Source organism: Nyctereutes procyonoides, unplaced genomic scaffold (genome assembly GCF_905146905.1).
Source record: "Nyctereutes procyonoides isolate TBG_1078 unplaced genomic scaffold, NYPRO_anot_genome, whole genome shotgun sequence".
Lineage (NCBI taxonomy): Eukaryota > Metazoa > Chordata > Mammalia > Carnivora > Canidae > Nyctereutes > Nyctereutes procyonoides.
In genome coordinates, this window is record NW_026575020.1 from 24712721 (window position 1) to 24731993 (window position 19273).

A 19273-nucleotide genomic window follows, 5' to 3' on the forward strand; every position below is an offset into this window, starting at 1 on the left:
CGGGTGGGGCCTAGCTTTGGGCTTCATTCATTTTTTCCGCTAGGTCCTGCTAGGTCCTTGAAGGGATCACTACCTCTCTTCCTTACTCGCGCCACTCTGTCCTTCTGTCTGCCCCTCAAGCAAGTTCCCGCCTCAGGATCTTTGCCTGGGATGTGCTTCCCAGATGGCTTCCTCTTCTGGTCTCAGTTCAAATGTCATTTGCTCAAAGGCCCCCCCTCACACCCAATCTAAAGTACTACCCCTCAGTTATTGTCTGATCAGCCTGTTTTTTCCTTCTAATGCATTATCTGAAATTAATTTTACTTGTTCACTGACTCTTTCCCCAAAAGATCAGTTCCATGAAAGTAGAGATCCTGTCTTTGTTCTCTATAATACCTAGCATTTAACACAGTGGCTACTGCAGCCTGTGCTTAACATATTCTTTTTCTGAATTTATGAATGAGTATTTGAGGGCTTACACTGGTACAAGCTATTGTCTTCCAGACCTCCTGCGAAAAAAAGCAGTATATGCTAACAGCTTTGTTGTGAAACCCTGGACTTGCTGAGGGACAACAGCCTAGGCACTTCACCACTACAGGGCCCACAGGGCAGGGAGGCACAGCCTCCTTGTAGGGCCCATGGCCAGGTGGAAGCAAGGTAGACCTGTGAGTCCAGGTCAGATACTAGGAAACCATTACTTAGACACAAATGAAGAATGAAAGTTTTGCTCATACTTCATATCATTTCAATTCAGTCAACCAATGTTTATTGAGAGCTTAACATGTGCCAGACACTTTCATATGTTTATCACATTTAATCCTCATAACCACCTTGTGAGATATCATTGGTGCTATTTTAACAAATGAAAAACTGAGGCTCAGGGAGATTAAGAGGCTTATCCAATGCTCCCCAGATGATACGTGCAGAAGGTACAGAAACATCTGAATTCAGGCATGCTCGATCCCAAGTCTGAAACCTTCTCCACCGCACCACACTACTTCTATAAAAGAGTGAAGGGAAACTCTGCCACATGCGCAGCATCAGGCTACACCCAGTAGGCACAGCCAGCCAGGAGGGAGGGGAGGAAGGGAGAAGGTCCCAGGGGTGACCTGCTCCCTTCCGTGAGAGCAGTGCTAAGGTTCTCCCTGAGGGGTTGGAGAGAAGCGTGGAGGGGAAGGGGCTAGAATCTGACCCAGGGCTTTCCCCTAAGGCTCCCTCTGAGTGCAAGAGGACTGCAAGGAACAGGACAGAAGCACAACAAACTGTCCCTGCCCTGGAGGGAGATAGGGAAGGGCCTTCAATTTCAAGCCAGATAAGACCCAAATGATGCATCTTCTTGGGGGGGGTGGGGGAGCACAAAGGTTGGGGGAGAATCTGAGCTAGAGGGATGGGAAGGGAAGGGAAAATGAACCCTGCTTAGAGTGCTATACTTTGGTTATAGGAGCCAAGTCCTTCACGACAGGCCCCCTTTATGTGCCTCTCAATCTAACAACTTCCATCCTGGCCAGAAAGGAAGGCTTCTTACTGAAATGCTGTCCTGCTCAGTCTATTTTCTCAGGCTTTTTCCAGGACTTGCGGGTTTCCAGGAAGATCTTGACCAAGGACAGGAGGATGGGCACAGCCATAGGCAGGAAGAGTGGGATATAGATGGCAAACTTCTGGTCATCAGGAAAATAGAGGAGGTGGAGGAGTGAGGGATCAAAAAAGGCACGCTCCGAGGATGTCACAGCTTCCTGGCTGGCAATGAAGGCAGAGGCCAGGTGCCCAGAGGCCAACTCCTCTGCCGCCTTCTGGACTGCAGCTACAGCGCTGTACACCTAGGAAGGGGGCAAGGAGTTACCAGTATGTCCCAGGCACCAGTGAGGTACTGGGCTGGGAGGGGGGATGGGACTTAGTGTGTCTTCCATCAGCCAGGCATGTTGCCTGGAGTTTGCCCAGGATATGGAGGCCAGCATAAAAGGGCTATGGTGTATTTTTTTAGCGCCTGCTTAAAACTTCACACCCCATCTGGAGTCCTACTGGGGACCTGGCACTGCCCGCTAGAGGAATCTTGGGGCACTCAAGGATGGCATGCCCACACACACCCTGGGCGTTATCTGGCTCTCTGGTTTCACCACACACTGGCCCCACCTGTCCGCTCACCTCAGATGCCACATCGTCCTTGATGACAATGTTGCTGATCTTGCCGAGAAGCTGGGCCAGGGAAGTGAGAGTGGTGGTGGCTGTAGCTAGGTTCTCCACTGACCGAGCCCAGAGCAGCTGGTCAAGCTCCCAGGTAGTTAGCCCTTCACTCTTGGGCCCTGAAAACAGGCATTTTGGAGGCATCTGGGGCTGAGCAATCCCAAAGAGCAGCCTATAGGAAAAGCAAAGTAAGGAAGACTGAGAGTAGAAGATGGCTAAGATTCCTAGAATAATGACTAAGATTTTCAATCTTACCCAGAACCACAAAAGTCTTAGGAAAGTGCCTCAGGGTCTTGAAGGGTGAATGGCAACACTCAGCAAAACAGAGCCCCAAGCCCCACTTTAACCAGTGTTTTTACTTTTACCTGTCTCGAGATTGGATTTCTAAGATCTTGTTTGAAAAAAGGTCCCAAGGCTAAAGTATTTCTGATAACAGCAATCTAGTTTAATCCCCTCACCCTATCTACCTTCTCTTTGGACCTTTAGTTAAGGGATGATCCAAGACTTCTTTTTTTGCTGTTTTTTATTTATCTATTTGAGAGAGAGAAAGTACTGTGCACAAGCAGGGGTGGAGCAGAGGGAATGACAAGTAGACTCCATGCTGAGCATGGAGCCCAATGCATGGCTCAATCCCAGGGCCCTGAGAACATGACCTGAGCCAAAACCAAGTCAGCTACCCAACCAAGCCACCCAAGTACCCCAATCCAGCACCACTTCTGATAAGCATGTGTGCTGTATCTCTAATCCTACACCCAGGGCAGGCATTGCTAATCAATCAGAATTCTCTTTCCTGATGATCCCAGGCACAGGCCAAGAATCCTAAGCACAGGGCATGAGGCAGCCACTATTAATGTACCAGTTAGCTTAAGAATTAATAGCTATTTTCTTAAGCATCCCTAATCACAGCCCATGGACCTGACATTCAGGAGGCTGTTTTTCCTAAAACAGTTTTGGTCAGCGAATACTCCTTCTTAGAACCTAAAGTGATTCTTAGGAACCTTTCTTGGTTTCCCTGGGGCTCTAGGCACAGTCAAGATATCCCTGCCAGGTAAGATTTCATTCCAGGCAGCTCAGGAGACTAGGGTCAGGCTCAGTGGCCACACCCCCAGGTGCATTAGCCAGGACCTCACCGCAACTGAGCCAGGAACACTTCCATCACTCGCACCATCTCCACTTCAACCCTCACAGGCAGTTCTGAGGCATTGTAGGCTGTGGGGTCCACGTTGTATATCTGTGGGGGGAAATGAGGTTGCCTCAAGACTACACCGGACCATTCACAGCTCTGCCCTAAACACTCTAGAGGCTATGAGAGAAAAAGACCTGTTCTGTGCTCTTTAGAAATTACAAACCTGAAGGTACCACTAATATTTTTTGAATACGTATTAGGAGCTTTTCATAAAGTATCTCCATTATCCCCTCAATATATAAATATAAAACATATTTTTATAAATAAAAAATATATTTTTTAAATATAAAAAATATTTTTGTATTCCACTTTTTATAAGAGTTCCTACCTAAAAGAAACTGCCAGTGTAATAGGAGAAACAAAGTTCCCACCCTTGCAAGACTCCCATAAACAGAGTCAAGATCTAAGATGTATACTAGAGTAGTCCTCAGGAAGTGCCAACCACTACATGCAAAAGGGTCATATCATAGAAAACATGAATAGAAATAAGAAGGTGTGGGACTGGCAGAGGAGGGGACAAGCTCCTACCACCCTCACCTCTTTGGTGCTGCCCCTCCCACAGACTGGGCATGGAGGACACAAGAGGAACAACAGAAGGAATAGTCTCAAGGACCATTACCATAATGCCACCCCAGCGGGGACTGTGGAAGGCGTTGGTGGCCACTGGAGCCCCATCCTTGTCCTGAATGTACAGGGGGGAGTGGGCAAGCTCAGGTACGTAGAGCAGAAAGTTGAGGACTGGGTAAAGGGAGGCAGCGCTGGATCCTGTGGTACAAAGAGAAGGAAGGTCAGAATACTAAAACATGCTGGATCTAGAGCTCAGTTCCAGGTCAGCCTCTAACTTTCTGGTCACTCACTCTGGGCCTCATTTTCCCCAACTGATAATCACCAGGTTAGCCTCCAGTCCTGGGTTTCTGTGGTCAAAATCCTCCTCTGAACCTTCTCCCAAGAAATGCCACATATGTGAAGTAGAGTCCTTAGTCCCCGAAAGGCCTCTGGAGTCTTCCCTCCTCTAACAGGCCACCCTTGACTGTCTTAAGACCACTCTCTTGGGGATCCCTGGGTGGCTCAGCGGTTTAGTGCCTGCCTTCGGCCCAGGGTGTGATGCTGGAGTCCCGGGATCGAGTCCCACATCAGGCTCCCTGCATGGAGCCTGCTTCTCCCTCTGCCTGTGTCTCTGCCTCTCTCTCTCTCTGTGTGTCTATCATGAATAAATAAAATAAAATCTTAAAAAAAAAAAAAAGACCACTCTCTTAGCCAGTGTCACATCACACCAATGTAACTATAACCCCATCTTATTCACAAGTGTAAACATGACCTCATGTCAATTCCCTCTTAATCCTTCAACAGCTAACTCTTCACACCCAATAAAAAGCTCAAGCTACTTAATGTGGTCCTTATGATCTGGCACCTGCCTGCCTTGCCAGCTTCATCTCAGTCACTCCCTCACAATTCTGCTACACTAAACTTCTCTGAGCTTCCTGAATGCCTGTCTGTATGCCTGACTCTTCTATATCTAAGCTCAGAGTTCCCTTGCCTGGAATGCCCTTCTATCTCTGTACTCCATACTGCTGGAGGGAGAAAGTGGGGGGGGGGGAGTGACAGAGGGAGGGAGGGAAGGATGACCTGCAGCCCCTCCCATATCTTGGTCCACACTGGCCTAGCCTTAGTGTCTAAAATCCCACAACTAGTGATGTACTAACTTTGGTTTGCCTGTATTAGTTTATGGTCATCTATTCTTCGTAGGTACCACCCTCAAAATGAAAAACTGGAATCCTCCCAGCTTCAAACCTCAATCAGCAGAACTATCTATCCAAATTCTGCCTTCATGTATTTTTGCTGTTATGTTTCCTACATGTGTGACCATATCTTTCCTGGATGGCTTGCATGGACAGAGACAGCCTTTCCATTTATTTATAAAAAAGCAGTGGGAGTCATGTTCAATAAACGTTTTTGGGGATCCCTGGGTGGCGCAGCGGTTTAGCGCCTGCCTTTGGCCCAGGGTGTGATCCTGGAGACCCGGGATCGAATCCCACATCGGGCTCCCGGTGCATGGAGCCTGCTTCTCCCTCTGCCTATGTCTCTGCCTCTCTCTCTCTCTCTCTGTGTGACTATCATAAATAAATAAAAATTAAAAAAAAAAAACATTTTTGGATAGGATAGTGTGGAATTAAGAGATGTCAATAGAGTCGCATAAAAAAGGAGCCTAAAAAAAAAAAAAAAAAAAAGGAAGCCTAAATGCCCAGCACTTCCTTGATGCCCTCAGACCATCCAACCTGGGAGCCATAAGTATATACTACCAGCATCTAACTCCACACTGAGCCTTCAGGGTCCCTCCCCAGCCTGGCAGACAGACCCTCATCCTCAGCTTACCCAGCCGGGACTCCACTGGGTTGATGACATGGGGGAGGCTGTGTGCGGCCAAGTAGTAACTGGAAGAAGCTGGATCAAAGCGGGGGTTTACCCCCAACACTGCGTAGTAAAGAATCTGTAAAGCAAAGAAGATTATTTTGTTTATTGATTCATACTCCCACTTCATCTCAAAAAGTATTTAAAATAATATTCAAGATATGAGACAAAATCAGAGCTGAGAGAAAACAGGTGTAAGATAAAAAATAATAGAGCCAAGGGCAAAGTTAATACACTAAATACATGCTTTGAAAAACCACATGTTTTACCAGGCTTTTGAAGAGCCTAAACAAAGAGGGAAACAAGAATAGCATAATCCAGTGTCCACAAGATCAACTCAAGCCAGTTACTTAGAAGTACCCTTACTACCAAGACCTGATAAAAATGTCTCCGCTCTGCGTTTTCCCTAAAAGGACACTGTGTGATACATTCTTCATGAGTAAAAAGCTACATTTCTTTACTGACAATCACCAGGATAGCCTCCCAAAGAGGCCTCTGGGGGGCTAAAGAAAACTACATTTCTTTACCCATCTTTACTGTTACTATATTGACATATTTCTGGAAGTCTGATTCTTTTCTTTTTTTTTAAGATTTTATTTATTTATTCATGAGAGACACAGAGAGGGAGAGGCAGAGACACAGGCAGAGGGAGAAGCAGGCTCCATGCAGGGAGCCCCATGTGGGACTCGATCCCGGGTCTCCAGGATCACGGCCTGGACTGAAGGCGGCGCTAAACCGCTGAGCCACCGGGGCTGCTCTGGAAGTCTGATTCTTTAAATAAATTCCTTAAGGATGGCACAACTGGGTGAATACAGTTCTAAAGTGGGGGGGGGGGCATGGGGCACCTGGGTGGCTCAGTAATTGAGTGTCTGCCTTTGGCTCAGGTCGTGATCCTGGGGTCCTGGGATCGAGTCCCGCATCAGGTTCCCTGAGGGGAGCCTGCTTCTCCCTCTGTCTATGTCTCTGCCTCTCTCTGTGTCTCTCATGAATAAATTTTAAAAATCTTAAAAGCAAATAAATAAATAAAGGGGGCCATAAGGAAAGTTGTTTTTTTAAACAAATATTGACAAGAGACCCTGAGCTGTACTCCATGGAGGGAATGCAGACACTAGAATCTGATATACACACAGGCAAATTCCTAGCAGATCAGCAAGCTTTAAGAGCTAGAAGGACAGACTACACCTGCAAACAATCAATACAGATGGACTTTGAGAAGAACAGAGTGGCTAGGGAAAGGTCTCCCCAGCTTGCTCTGAGCCTCACCTGGGAGTCCACAGAGAAGTTGCCCACAGCACTGAGGGCGCTCAGGAAGGGCTGCACATAGCGCTGGACAGCCCCCTCGATGTCCCAGTGGACGTCATGGGACTTGGGGTCCGGGTTGAGTAAACTGAAGGTGATCTCATAGCCTGTAGAAACAGGAGTGAGGGAAGCCAGAGGCTTCTGGGGCTCAAGGGCAGCTGTACCCCTGACTGAGCTGAATTTGTCTCTCTTCTGGAATGGGCTTGATGGACATCATGGAACCAAAGGGAGGATAAAATTGGGATGAGGAACACTGAGTGTTTTAACTAAAAGGTGGAACCACAGAAGAAAGGAGTAAAGAGTCTGCCCGTAGATTCCCCTCCCCATCATTCATTTCCCTCTCCCTTCTCCTGGCAAAGCCCCATCACCATACCCAAGCTGGACTTGAGAGGCCGCCTCTTATCAGAGCTCCACTTGTCTTCTGGAAGGTGGTCAGACAGGGCCGCAGCGAGCACGTCCTCAGTCAAAGACATGGCCTGTGCTATTTGGATTACTTGGTGGCCGACGATGTTAAGGGCCTCCCTGTGCATGATCCCTCGCACAACTGCTGTCCTCTCAGGCCCAATATAGCTCATCATGTCCTGTGAAAGGCCAGCAAGGGACAGGATGCCCAGGGCTCAGGGAAGAAAGCAGAAGAGCGCGCTGGCTCCTGTGTCAGAGAATCTGGCCTTCTGCCACTGACCAACAGGCCTACTTCTCCCTTTAAATTCAGAGTGAGCTACTATCTTAGCACCTCTGACCAATTGAGATGCATGAATGTTTTCATCCATTTCCATTCCTTGTGCCTTCCCAGCAGATATAAGTCCCAGGTATTATCTAAATCTTCACAGGCTGGAAACAAGGAGATGGCATGTGGAAGGAGGACAGCATAATAAACAAACACCTAGAAAGTTTGATATAAGCAGATAGCATGTGGCAAAGAGGCAGGCACAGGAATGCTCACAGCAGCATTATTTCTAAGAGTCAAAAACCGGAAACAATCTAAATGCCCATGAGCAATAGGATGCATAAATTGTGATATGTTTCTATAATGAAACATTAAAAATGAACATATTAGACTCAACTATACATTGATTATCATGGATGACTCTCAAATAGAAATGCTGAATGAAAGTTACAGAAGAATGTGTGCTCTATTACTGTAAGTTCAAAAGTGTGTACAATTAAATATATTATTTTTTGAGATATAACACACATGATAAAACTTGAAAGAAAAGTAAAAAAAAGACACACACAAAAAATATGGCCACCCTGGGTCAAAGGGTATACATGGAGACATGCAGGGTTCAGCTATACTGCTAGGCTGTAGTTTGCAAGCTGGACTTAAGTACATGGATATTCACTAAAATTTTCTCTCATCTTTTTTTATTTGTTTTCTTTTTATATATATATTTTTTCTTTATTAATGATAGTCACAGAGAGAGAGAGAGAGGCAGAGACACAGGCAGAGGGAGAAGCAGGCTCCATGCACGGGGAGCCTGATGTGGGATTCGATCCCGGGTCTCCAGGATCGCGCCCTGGGCCAAAGGCAGGCGCCAAACCACTGCGCCACCCAGGGATCCCCTCTCATCTTTTTTAAGAATTGAATATTTTATCATGGGTGGCGCCTGGGTGGCTCAGTTCATGATCCCAGCCTCCTGGGATCGAGCCGCTCCCAGCTCAGTGGAAAGTCTGCTTCTCCCTCGCCCACTGCCCCTCTCCCCTGCTCATGCTCTCTCTCAAATAAATACATAAAACCTAAAAAAAAAAATTATTTTTAATACTTCATCCTAAGTTTTAAAAGAAAATGGTACATGGCATGGCTCCCACTGAGCCCCTTGCTCATCAAGTGAAAGGGTCAACATGTTGGCCCATATTACCACAACCCATTCAAACCAGCTTTTTTTTTTTTTAATTTTTTTTTTAATTTTTATTTTTATTTATGATAGTCAGAGAGAGAGAGAGAGAGAGAGGCAGAGACACAGGCAGAGGGAGAAGCAGGCTCCATGCACCGGGAGCCCGACGTGGGATTCGATCCCGGGTCTCCAGGATCGCGCCCTGGGCCAAAGGCAGGCGCCAAAACGCTGCGCCACCCAGGGATCCCCAAACCAGCTTTTTTTTAATCCTGATTTTCTCCCCTACTTTAAATGGTCATCAGAGCTTTAACCATATATAACTCATAGATTTAGAAAGACCCAGAGCCAATGAAAAAAATCTCTATTTGCATTCTTTTAAAAAAAATATTTGTTAAAAAAAAATTTGTTAAAGAGTTTTCTGTAGCAAATACAAGCCAATGGGCAGCACTACTGCGAGAAGGTGACCTAGGAGAGAACGAATTGATGGGATAAGCAAAGCTGCAGCCTCTCTGCTCACCCTACCTGGGGCAGAAGTGAGGAGTGTTCAGAGATCACGTACACAGTCAGAGAGCCCTCTGCTTGCTTCTGCGACTTGGCTAACATGGTTTCTGCCTCTGGGGACAAGAGCAAGAAATGCACCAGGAGCAAAAACACCATTCCCTTTCCCTCTGGCCCCCAGAGAGCACTTAAGCCACGGCTCCACCTCCCACTCACACCTGGCTGACACTGTGGTCAGACTTGGCCCCCCGTGGCCCAGGCTGAAACATAAGGTATCTCATTCCCAGCTTTCCCAGAGAGATTCTAAAGTTAAGACAAGGTATGGAAAATGCATGCTTAGAGATTGGAAGAGAAAAAGAGGGCTTTGTGTTCAACTAGCATGATCACCCCTTCCAGTACCTTGCATACTGCCCAGGGACAAGGCCGCCTCCTCGTGCTCTAGAGCCCTCCGATAGGCCTTCTGGAATAGGCATTTGATTTTCATTTTGTCTGAGAGGAACAGGAAGAAGCAAGATGAGAAGTCTAAATACAGACTCCTGTTCACCTTCCCAGCCCTAACACAGTCTTAGGACAGCATCTTGCTGTTAACTGTTTGCAAAGAAAGACCAAGAAGCTACAGCCAATTCTAATGATTTCTACATGAATGATTATCAAATACATGACACCCCACCTCTTCCACCTAACTAGTTCTTGCCTCTGCCTATGTACACACTACTGTCACCTAAAGTACCCTCTCAAAGAAAAATCTATTACATATTCATTCTATTAATAGATGAAAGGAGAAAAACCATATGATCACTTCAGTGAGTGCCTCAAAATAATTAAATTTGATGAATGTTCTTGATAAAGATAAGATACACACTTAATGATAAAACACTAAATGCAGTTCCATTAAAATTAGTAATAAGGAAAAAAAATAGTAATAAGGGGTGCCTGGGTGGCTCAGTCAGTTAAGCATCCAACACTTGATTTTAGATCAGGTCACGATCTCAGGGTTGTGGGATGGAGCTCCACATCAGGCTCTACACTCAGTGGAGAGTCTGCTTGTCCCTCTCCCTCTACTCCTTTCCTTGCTTATACCTGCCTGCTCTCATTCTCTCTCTCCCAAATAAATAAATAAATAAATAAATAAATAAATAAATAAATAAATAAAATCTTAAAAAAAATAGTAATAAAACAAGGATGCCTTCTATCTCCTCTATTATTCAGCATTGTTCTTTCTGAAGTTCCTGACCAAAGTATTAAGTGAAGAAAGAGACATGACACATGAATATCTGAAAGAAACAAAATGGCCACTTTTTGAAGTAGCATAATTCTTTTCCAAGAAAATCAAGACTGGAAATCAAGAATCAACTGGAAAACTACTCAAACTGGTAACAATTCAGTACAATGACTAGGTATATACAAGCATCAGTAGCTTTCTGATAAATACCGGCAACCTCCAAGTTGAAAAGTTAAGGACTGTGACACCTGGGTGGCTCAACAGTTAAGCGTCTGCCTTTGGCTCAGGGTGTGATCCTGGAGACCCAGGATCGAGTCCCACATCAGACTCCCTGCATAGAGCCTGCTTCTCCCTCTGCCTATGTCTCTGCCATTCTCTCTGTGTCTCTCATGAATAAATAAATGAAATCTTTAACAAAAAAACACCAAGGGCTTCACTGAAGGACATAAAAGATCTCAATAAAATGGGAAAAGCAGGGGGGATCCTGGGTGGCCCAGTGGTTCAGCGCCCGCCTTCGGCCCAGGGCGTGATCCTGGAGACCTGGGATCGAGTACCAAGTTGGGCTTCCTGTATGGAGACTGCTTCTCCCTCTGCCTGCATCTCTGCCTCTCTGTGTCTTTCATGAATGAATGAATAAATACAATATTTAAAATAAAAAAATAAAATAAAATAAAATAAAATAAAATGGGAAAAGCATACAAGGTTCTTAGACTAAATGTTCTAAGGATGTCAATTCTCCGCAAGTTAATCTACACCTGTAAGGCAATCCCAAAGGGATTTTTTTGCCCCACTCACCCCCCACTGAACTTGAGAAGTTGAATTTAAAATTTATTGAGGAAGTTCTTTGTTACAGAAGAATTCCAGGTCATATACACCAGAGAAATTATAGAATTTAAAAACTGCCATTTTGTAACCACTAATGAAATGGATGCTAGCTAGCATCAATGGCTGCCAAAACTCTCAGGTCAAAGGTTGACAGGGAATTAAAACACAGACATCAAGCTGACAACATCTGAATTCACAAAATCATCTTTGTACCACCCAAAGTGAAACAATCAATCATTATATACTTCCTGACATAGGAAGTATATCATTCCTAAAAAGTGAAACTGATTTTAATACAATCTTCAGATCTAACAGTTTATTAAAAATATGGATAGTAGAGGAACAACTTAAATGAAAGTAGGAGGAAGTAGGGGGTGCCCGGATGGCTCAGCAGTTGAGCACCTGCCTTTGGCCCAGGGCATGATCCCGGAGTCCCTGGATTGAGTCCCACATCGGGCTCCCTGCATGGAGCCTGCTTCTCTCTCTGCCTATGTATCTGCCCCTCTCTCTGTGTCTCTCATGAATAAATAAATCAAATCTTAAAAGAAAAAAAAAATAAAGTAGGAGGAAACAATCTGCAAAATCCAGAACGTGAGGTGTTCCATAAAACAAATGACTTGCTTTATCCAACAAATCAAAGAAAATAAGTATATTGGGATAGGGTAGGGGGAGCAGATGTATAACAAAAAGGGCAAAAGAGATGTAACAAAATGCAATGTGTTGATCCTGATGAGAATAAACCAGCTGTAAAAGAACACCTTTTTGAAAAGCCTTGTTCTAGATGGAAATGGGCTCTATTATTCACGGTGTCCAAAAATTGTTAATGTGGCTACTCTAAGACATAGGTTATGCTTCCATCACAGCAAGTTTTTTGCAGTGCTGACAATGAGACACGTAATATTTTCTGCTAGACTCATGCAGGAGAGTGGATGTAACAAGACTTTTCATATTGGAATTAAGGGATAATAATTTTAGATCATTTGCCAAAATAGCAATCAGTGTACTTCCTATAATTTGACTTCTAAGGCCCTAATGTAAAGAAATGGGATTCCTTGGGGTACCTGGGTGGCTCAGTCAGTTAAGCATGTGTCTTCAGCTCAAGTCATGATCTCAGGGTCCTCGGATCCAGTCCCATGTTAGGCTCCCTACGGGGAGCCTGCTTCTCCCTCCTCCTATGTCTCTGCCTTTCTCTGTGTGTCTTTTGTGAAAGAATAAATAATCTTTACAAAATAAAATAAAATCTTTGAAAAATGAAACAAGACAAAATAAAAATCCTTCAATGGCTTCCCTTCTCAGCCAGAATAAGCTGTATGTGAACCTAGGCCCCTTGCACTGCTCTGGTTTATTTCATTTCCTCTTACTCTTTCCTTCATTCACCTCAATCTCACCACAATGGGATTCTCACCGTTCTGCAAAGGCACCACTTCTGCTCCTACCTCAGGACCTTATACTTGCTTATCCCTCTGCCAAAAATGCTCTTCTCCCAGGTATCTACACAATTTACTCCTTTACCACGTTTAGATCTTTACTTGGAAGTCCTGTTTTCAAATGATGCCTTCCCTGACCACCCTTTCTAAAACAGTAATGATCTCCTTATCCCCCCCAAAACCCTCCTTATCCCCCTGTCCTGAACTGTTTGTCTCCTGTCATCATCTATCATATACATAATACATTTATTGACTGATTTAAGATTTTTAGTAATTTGTACACCCAATGTGGTATTCGAACCCATAACCCCAAGACCAAGAGTCACATACTCCACTGATTGACCCAACCAGGCACCCCCTCACTTAAAATATTTTTTTTAAAGATTTTTATTTATTTATTCATGAGAGACAGACAGAGAGAGAGAGGCAGAGACACAGGCAGAGAGAGAAGCAGGCTCCATGCAGGGAGCCCAATGTGGGACTCGATCCCGGGACTCCAGGATCACACCCTGGACCAAAGGCAGGAGCTAAACCACTGAGCCTCCCAGGGATCTCCCTAGCCCTCTCACCTAAAATACACTTAATTTGTTTATCTTCCTGTCTGTTCTCTTCTTTTTGTCTATTTAGTTTGCTATATCTCCAGCAACTACAACAGTATCTGACATAGATACTCAATAAATATTTGTTGAATAAATGAACAAACCCATCACTACTCATGTTTAAAAGATGAGAAAACCAAGATTTAGAAAGGTTAACAACCTCACTCAAATTCGCACCAATTGGGCAGCCCCAGTGGCTCAGCGGTTTGGCACCGCCTTCAGTCCAGGGCATAATCCTGGAGAAGGGGGATCAAGTCCCACCTCAGGCTCCCTGCCTGGAGCCTGCTTCTCCCTCTGCCTGTGTCTCTGTCTCTCTGTGTGTGTGTCTCTCATGAATGAATGAATGAATGAATGAATGAATGAATAAATAAATAAATAAATCAAATCTTAAAAAAAATTTCACACCAATAGGGCAGCCGCGATAGCTCAGCAGTTTAGCGCCACCTTCAGCCCAGGGTGTGATCCTGGAGACCTGGGATCAAGTCCCACATCGGGCTCCCTGTAAGAAGCCTGCTTCTCGCTCTGCCTGTGTCTCTCATGAATAAATAAATAAAATCTTTAAAAAAATTTCACACCAATAAGTGGCAGAAACAAGGCTTTTTTTTTCTTTAAAGATTTTATTTAGGGATCCCTGGGTGGCGCAGCGGTTTGGCGCCTGCCTTTGGCCCAGGGCACGATCCTGGAGATCCGGGATCGAATCCCACGTCGGGCTCCCGGTGCATGGAGCCTGCTTCTCCCTCTGCCTGTGTCTCTGCCTCTCTCTCTCTCTCTCTCTCTCTGACTATCATAAATAAATAAAAAAAATTTTTTTAAATAAAGATTTTATTTATTTATTCATGAGAGACACAGAGAGAGGCAGGACTCAGGCAGAGGGAGAAGCAGATTCCCCACAGGGAGCCCGATGTGGGACTCGATCCCAGGACCCTGGAATCATGACCTGAGCCAAAGACAGACACTCAACCACTAAGCCACCCAGATGCCCCAGAACCAAGGCTTTAATCCAGCTCTCTTACACCAAATTCCATACTTTTGGCCACTACTATATTGCCTTCACGATATGTCCATATTATTGAATGCTGTGTCACTAAATATGAAGAAATCCATGACAAATTGACAACAATCAAGTTGTAAACTAACATGTAAGGTATGAGCCTATTTTTGTTTTGAAAAACAAAAACTATGTGTGTTTACATTAGGCTGAACTGTATGAAATATGATTTTTTAAAAAATGCAGGCTCCCCATCTAGTGGGGGGTGCACCACAGGGCTAAATTCACAACTGAGATCAAGAATCAGAGATGTAGGGGAACCCTCTTGCACTGTTGGTGGGAATGCAAGCTGTGCAGCCACTCTGGAAAAGTGTGGAGGTTCCTCAAGAAGTTAAAAATAGGAATCCTGGGTGGCTCAGCAGTTCCATGTCTACCTTTTGCTCAGGTCGTGATCCTGGGTCCAGGGATTGAGTTCTGTATCAGGCTCCCCACAGGGAATCTGCTTCCCCTCTGCCTAGGTCTCTGCCTTTCTCTCTGTAACTGGGTGACAGGCAATAAGGAGGGGACTTGATGTGATAAGCACTGTTATACTATTTATTGGCAAACTGAATAAAATAAAATAAAATAAAATAAAATAAAATAAAATAAAATAAAATAAAATAAAATAAAATAAAAATAAATAAGAAAAAAAAGAGACAGATGCTTAACCACTTGAGCCACTCAGGTGCCTCTTGAAATAAGATTGTTTTCTAAAAACAGTGTGTGACCAAGGTTAAAACGCTAGAAAGTAAATGGCATATAGACACGTCATGGTGTGGATTCAGTCTACACATCCAGTCATACCCAGTCTTTCACTTCACACTCCAGAAAAGTAAAACTGTTCATAGATCCCCCAACATGCTGATTCACCCCTCCATGCTTACACAGGAGGCAGTAGAGTTTGTTGGTTAAAAGCCAGAACAATTGAATCAGTTGGGCCTGGATTTAAATACCAGTTCCACCTCTTACTAGCTAGCTGTGTGATCCTGAACATATTAAAATCTCTTAAGTCTGTTTCTTCATTTATAAAATGGAGATCATAATGTTAAAGAGGATTAAATGAGGCAACATACGTAAAATGCTTCACCTAGTTTCTGGCATATGAGGAACAACTTCTTCCCTTCCCCCATTTAACGTGAATTCCCTCACATCCTTTAAAAATCCAGCTTAAAAATGACATCCTCAAAACCTCTGCTTTTCTTTCCTCCCAGATAGTAAAAGGCTCTTTTTTTAGCGCAATCTCGGTTTCTTACATCCTTTTACTGTGATTTCTTTATCTAAGTGTCTTTCTCCCCTACTGAACTACGAATTTCTTGAAACCATTATCAATTCCTTATTCATCCCCAAATTCCTGGTACCAGAAAGTACCTAACACTCAGTAAAGTGCTGCATGCTAAATTTAATAAGGCCTGTATACAACTCTAACTTGCTTCCAAACCCTGCGTTCTTTCCACTACATCCCACTTCCTCTCCTATCCCTTAATGAGCAATAATTGCTTTCATCAGCTAGCATAACTGTCTTAAGAATAAAACTATAGGGGATCCCTGGGTGGCACAGCGGTTTGGCGCCTGCCTTTGGCGCAGGGCGCGATCCTGGAGACCCGGGATCGAATCCCACGTCAGGCTCCCGGTGCATGGAGCCTGCTTCTCCCTCTGCCTATGTCTCTGCCTCTCTCTCTCTCTGTATGACTATCGTAAATAAAAAAAAATAAAAATAAAACCAGGTATAGTTTAAAAAAAAAAAGAATAAAACTATAGCCTTAATGGTGAACACTGAATTTAAAGTTTTCTAACCAATCACACTGTTCATTCAGAGAGGGCTTTTAATAAATTCTTAACTACCTTTAAGTGACCCATGCTCCTACCTAGGAGCATCTCTGGATTGAGCACAGACCAGAAAGGCAGCTCTGACTCCCCAGGAACTCACATTTCAGGGGGATTTCTCTCTCTTGCACAACGGTGAAAGGCAGCTTCTCCTGGTCGTCCAATGGCACTGACTCTCGGGTAAACACGACAGTGACGGGCACCATGAGCCGCAGCTAAAGGAAGGAGCACCAGGGCCTTCAGCTGAGTCTCCACCTTGCCAGAGGGCCGTCCCCCGGCCATCTCCCACCGAGGTCTCACCTGCAGGGCATTCAGCCCACTGATCTGGGAGTAAGGCAACGGGGCCCGGTAGGTCTCCGTGGTCTTCCACCAGAGCGGCAACCCCAGCAGGATGGCCACCGCAGCGAAGAAGAGAGCGGCCCGCTTGCCTCGGACCACCTCTGGGGGCACGGAGGTACCGACCTGAGGCGCTGGGAGTGGGCTTAGGTGCCCGCCCCACACCTGATGCAGAGGAGCCCCAGCAACCGGCACTCAGAGGCTCTCTGCCCGCGTTCATGGGAATCCCTGTACGAGGGGCCCTCGCCCAAGTCTGAAGGGATCGTGTCTGAAACGACCCCAGACCCCCACTCCGAGGGACCTCTGGCACACCACAATCCCCAAAGACTGCATTCCTCCCTCGCAATACACGAGCCGTGGGCCCCACCCGAATGCCACCGCACCTAGGTCTGTAGCAGCGACCCCGGGAGCCGCCATGCCTGCTTCCGGTTGCTCTAGGCGTCGAGGGGCGGAGCTGCGCAAGCCGCCCCAAATCAGAAACCCGCAAGGAAGGGGCGGGACCACGGCAGCGGCCACAGCCAATCGCGAGCGACCCAGAGAAGGTGGGGGGAGGTCGGAGGTGGGCGTGGCCGCAAAGAGCCGGTTCGCCAGTTTGAAAGGCGTTTATCCCGGCAGCGAGGGCCAGTGGAGGTGTGCGGTTTTCTGTGTGGTTGGAAGACTTCGTTCGTCCTCCGCTTCCTTGTAGAACACACTCCTGCCCCAGAGATTAAGAACGCAAACTCTGCAGGCATTAATTAAATACTAGTTGGGTGACCACAGGCAGCTCTAAGTCTCAGTTTTCTCATCTGGAGAATGGAGACATTTACTAAAATGAGCTCATTAAAGGACTCCTGGCTCGCCCAATCAGTAGAGCGCTGGAGCCTGATCTAAGGGTCGTAGGTTCCTGCCCAACGTTGCGTGTAAAGATTACTTGAAGAAATAAAATGAGGTCATTCATGTAAAGAGCCTAGCACAGAAAGCTAATCACCCAAATATCACCTGTCGTATCACTGTTTATCTTCTGGGCACCCTCTCCTCAAGTCTCAAATATGGACGTGGCAAGTTACTAGTACCTTTTTAGCATAATTTGGCTCATTCAGTATTTTTTAATTCATTTGAATTCATCCCAACTTGTAGAAGTCTGAATACTTAAAATTCTTTTTTTTTAATTTTTTTAAATTTTTGTTTTGTTTTTTTTAAATTTTTTTAAATTTTTATTTATTTATGATAGTCACAGAGAGATAGAGAGAGGCAGAGACATAGGCAGAGGGAGAAGCAGGTTCCATGCACCGGGAGCCTGACGTGGGATTTGATCCCGGGTCTCCAGGATCGCGCCCTGGGCCAAAGGCAAGCGCCAAACCGCTGCGCCACCCAGGGATCCCTGAATACTTAAAATTCTTGAAAATTCATGAGCACAGACTCTGAGTCCTGATCAGGATTAAATCTTGACTTCATCACTTCACCTGAGTGATCTTGAGAATTTAACCTCTCTATGCCTGTTTTTCTCATATTAAAATAAGCATAGTAATAGTATCTACTTTATACAGTGTTATAGTAAATGAGTTAGTAAATGTAGAGTGATTAGAATAGGGCCTGGTCTGCCAGGAGCACATAGTAAGTTCTATAGGGGCGCCTGGGTGGCTCAATGGGTTCAACATCTGATTTTTTTATTTCAGTTTAGGCATAATCTCAGGGTTGTGGGATGTAGCCCTGTATTAGGCTCAGGAGAAGTCAGCTTGAGATTCTCTCTCTCCCTCTCCCTCTGCTCCTCTCCCTATTCATACACGCTCTCCCTCTCTCTCAAATAAATAAATATTTTAAAAAAGAAAGTGCTATATAAGTATGATCTATTTTTGTTAAGGGCAGGGGACACTGGGCCTACCTTCCCATACTGCAGTTATTAGTTGGGTGGAGAACTGGTTGTGTACTTTACAGAGAATGACCTCCTAAGTTCACACAGATACACCTAGCAGGTTCTCTCATCTTTTCATCCCCTCAGACAGACCCAGGTGTTTGATGTACCCCTGCACCCCAGCCAAGTAGTCAAAGTTTAGCATAAAACCTCACCAGGTCTACACTTGCCCAGACCTTCAAATCAGCCTTTCCTGTGCCCTTATCTACCCTAAATGGGGATGGGCAATAGTCCTTGGCAACCTCCTAGATACTCTGCTCCATCTGACAGTCTTGACCCTTGTGGCTTTTCCATGTTGGGCAGGAGTGCGGGTGCTCCTCCTGCAATGCCCACCCCCCACCCCCAGCACAATGTGTCAAGCCCCAGCAGAATTCAACACAGAGGACAGGTGAGAGACCTCCATCCTCTTATCCCAGTTTTGGGCTTTAGGCAAAAGCTGCATTCAGGAATTGCACAAGTCTCACCTTATTCCATCCTTCAACTGCAGCCCACTGCTTCTGTTGGCAGTCCCTGAAACACCTGCCCTCCATACTGCCCACCCTCCAGCCTTGGACCATTCACTAGGAAGAGCTTGAGCTGGGTATGCTGGGTGTGCCCCTCCCCCATAAACTTAAAGCCCAGTAAAACTCAAAACCTACCCTCCCCACCTCCACAGTCAGAGGGCCCAGAGACAGTCAGTGGAAATCAGAAACTGAGATGGGAATTTGATGTGTAAAACAGACAGACGAAGTAGCA

The 19273-nt window shown here is 45.4% G+C and overlaps 1 protein-coding gene and 1 non-coding gene across 2 annotated transcripts; one reads left to right on the plus strand and one right to left on the minus strand.

Annotated features, from left to right (window-relative positions):
* Positions 1-719: 719 nt before the first annotated feature.
* On the minus strand, positions 720-17093 carry PIGS (phosphatidylinositol glycan anchor biosynthesis class S). Its single transcript, XM_055335871.1, has 12 exons — positions 17031-17093; positions 16612-16751; positions 16415-16526; positions 9787-9876; positions 9412-9503; positions 7428-7635; positions 7019-7161; positions 5720-5834; positions 3966-4111; positions 3291-3391; positions 2122-2332; positions 720-1796 (listed from the first exon to the last, which is right to left on the minus strand). The coding sequence occupies exons 1-12, from the start codon at positions 17062-17064 to the stop codon at positions 1521-1523; spliced, it is 1668 nt and encodes a 555-aa protein (XP_055191846.1). The 5' UTR covers positions 17065-17093; the 3' UTR covers positions 720-1520.
* On the plus strand, positions 12203-12337 carry LOC129518337 (small nucleolar RNA SNORA1). Its single transcript, XR_008666171.1, has one exon. It is a non-coding gene; the product is annotated as a small nucleolar RNA SNORA1 (small nucleolar RNA).
* Positions 17094-19273: the final 2180 nt, after the last annotated feature.

Coding starts and splice junctions, on each gene's coding strand:
- PIGS (XM_055335871.1), bottom strand. CDS start 17,064: ATGGCGGCTCCCGGGGTCGCTGCTACAGACCTAG. Junction 9,504..9,786: donor GTCCCTGGGCAGTATGCAAG/GTACTGGAAGGG, acceptor TCTTGTCCCCAG/AGGCAGAAACCATGTTAGCC. Junction 5,835..7,018: donor ACTTCTCTGTGGACTCCCAG/GTGAGGCTCAGA, acceptor TTTGCTTTACAG/ATTCTTTACTACGCAGTGTT.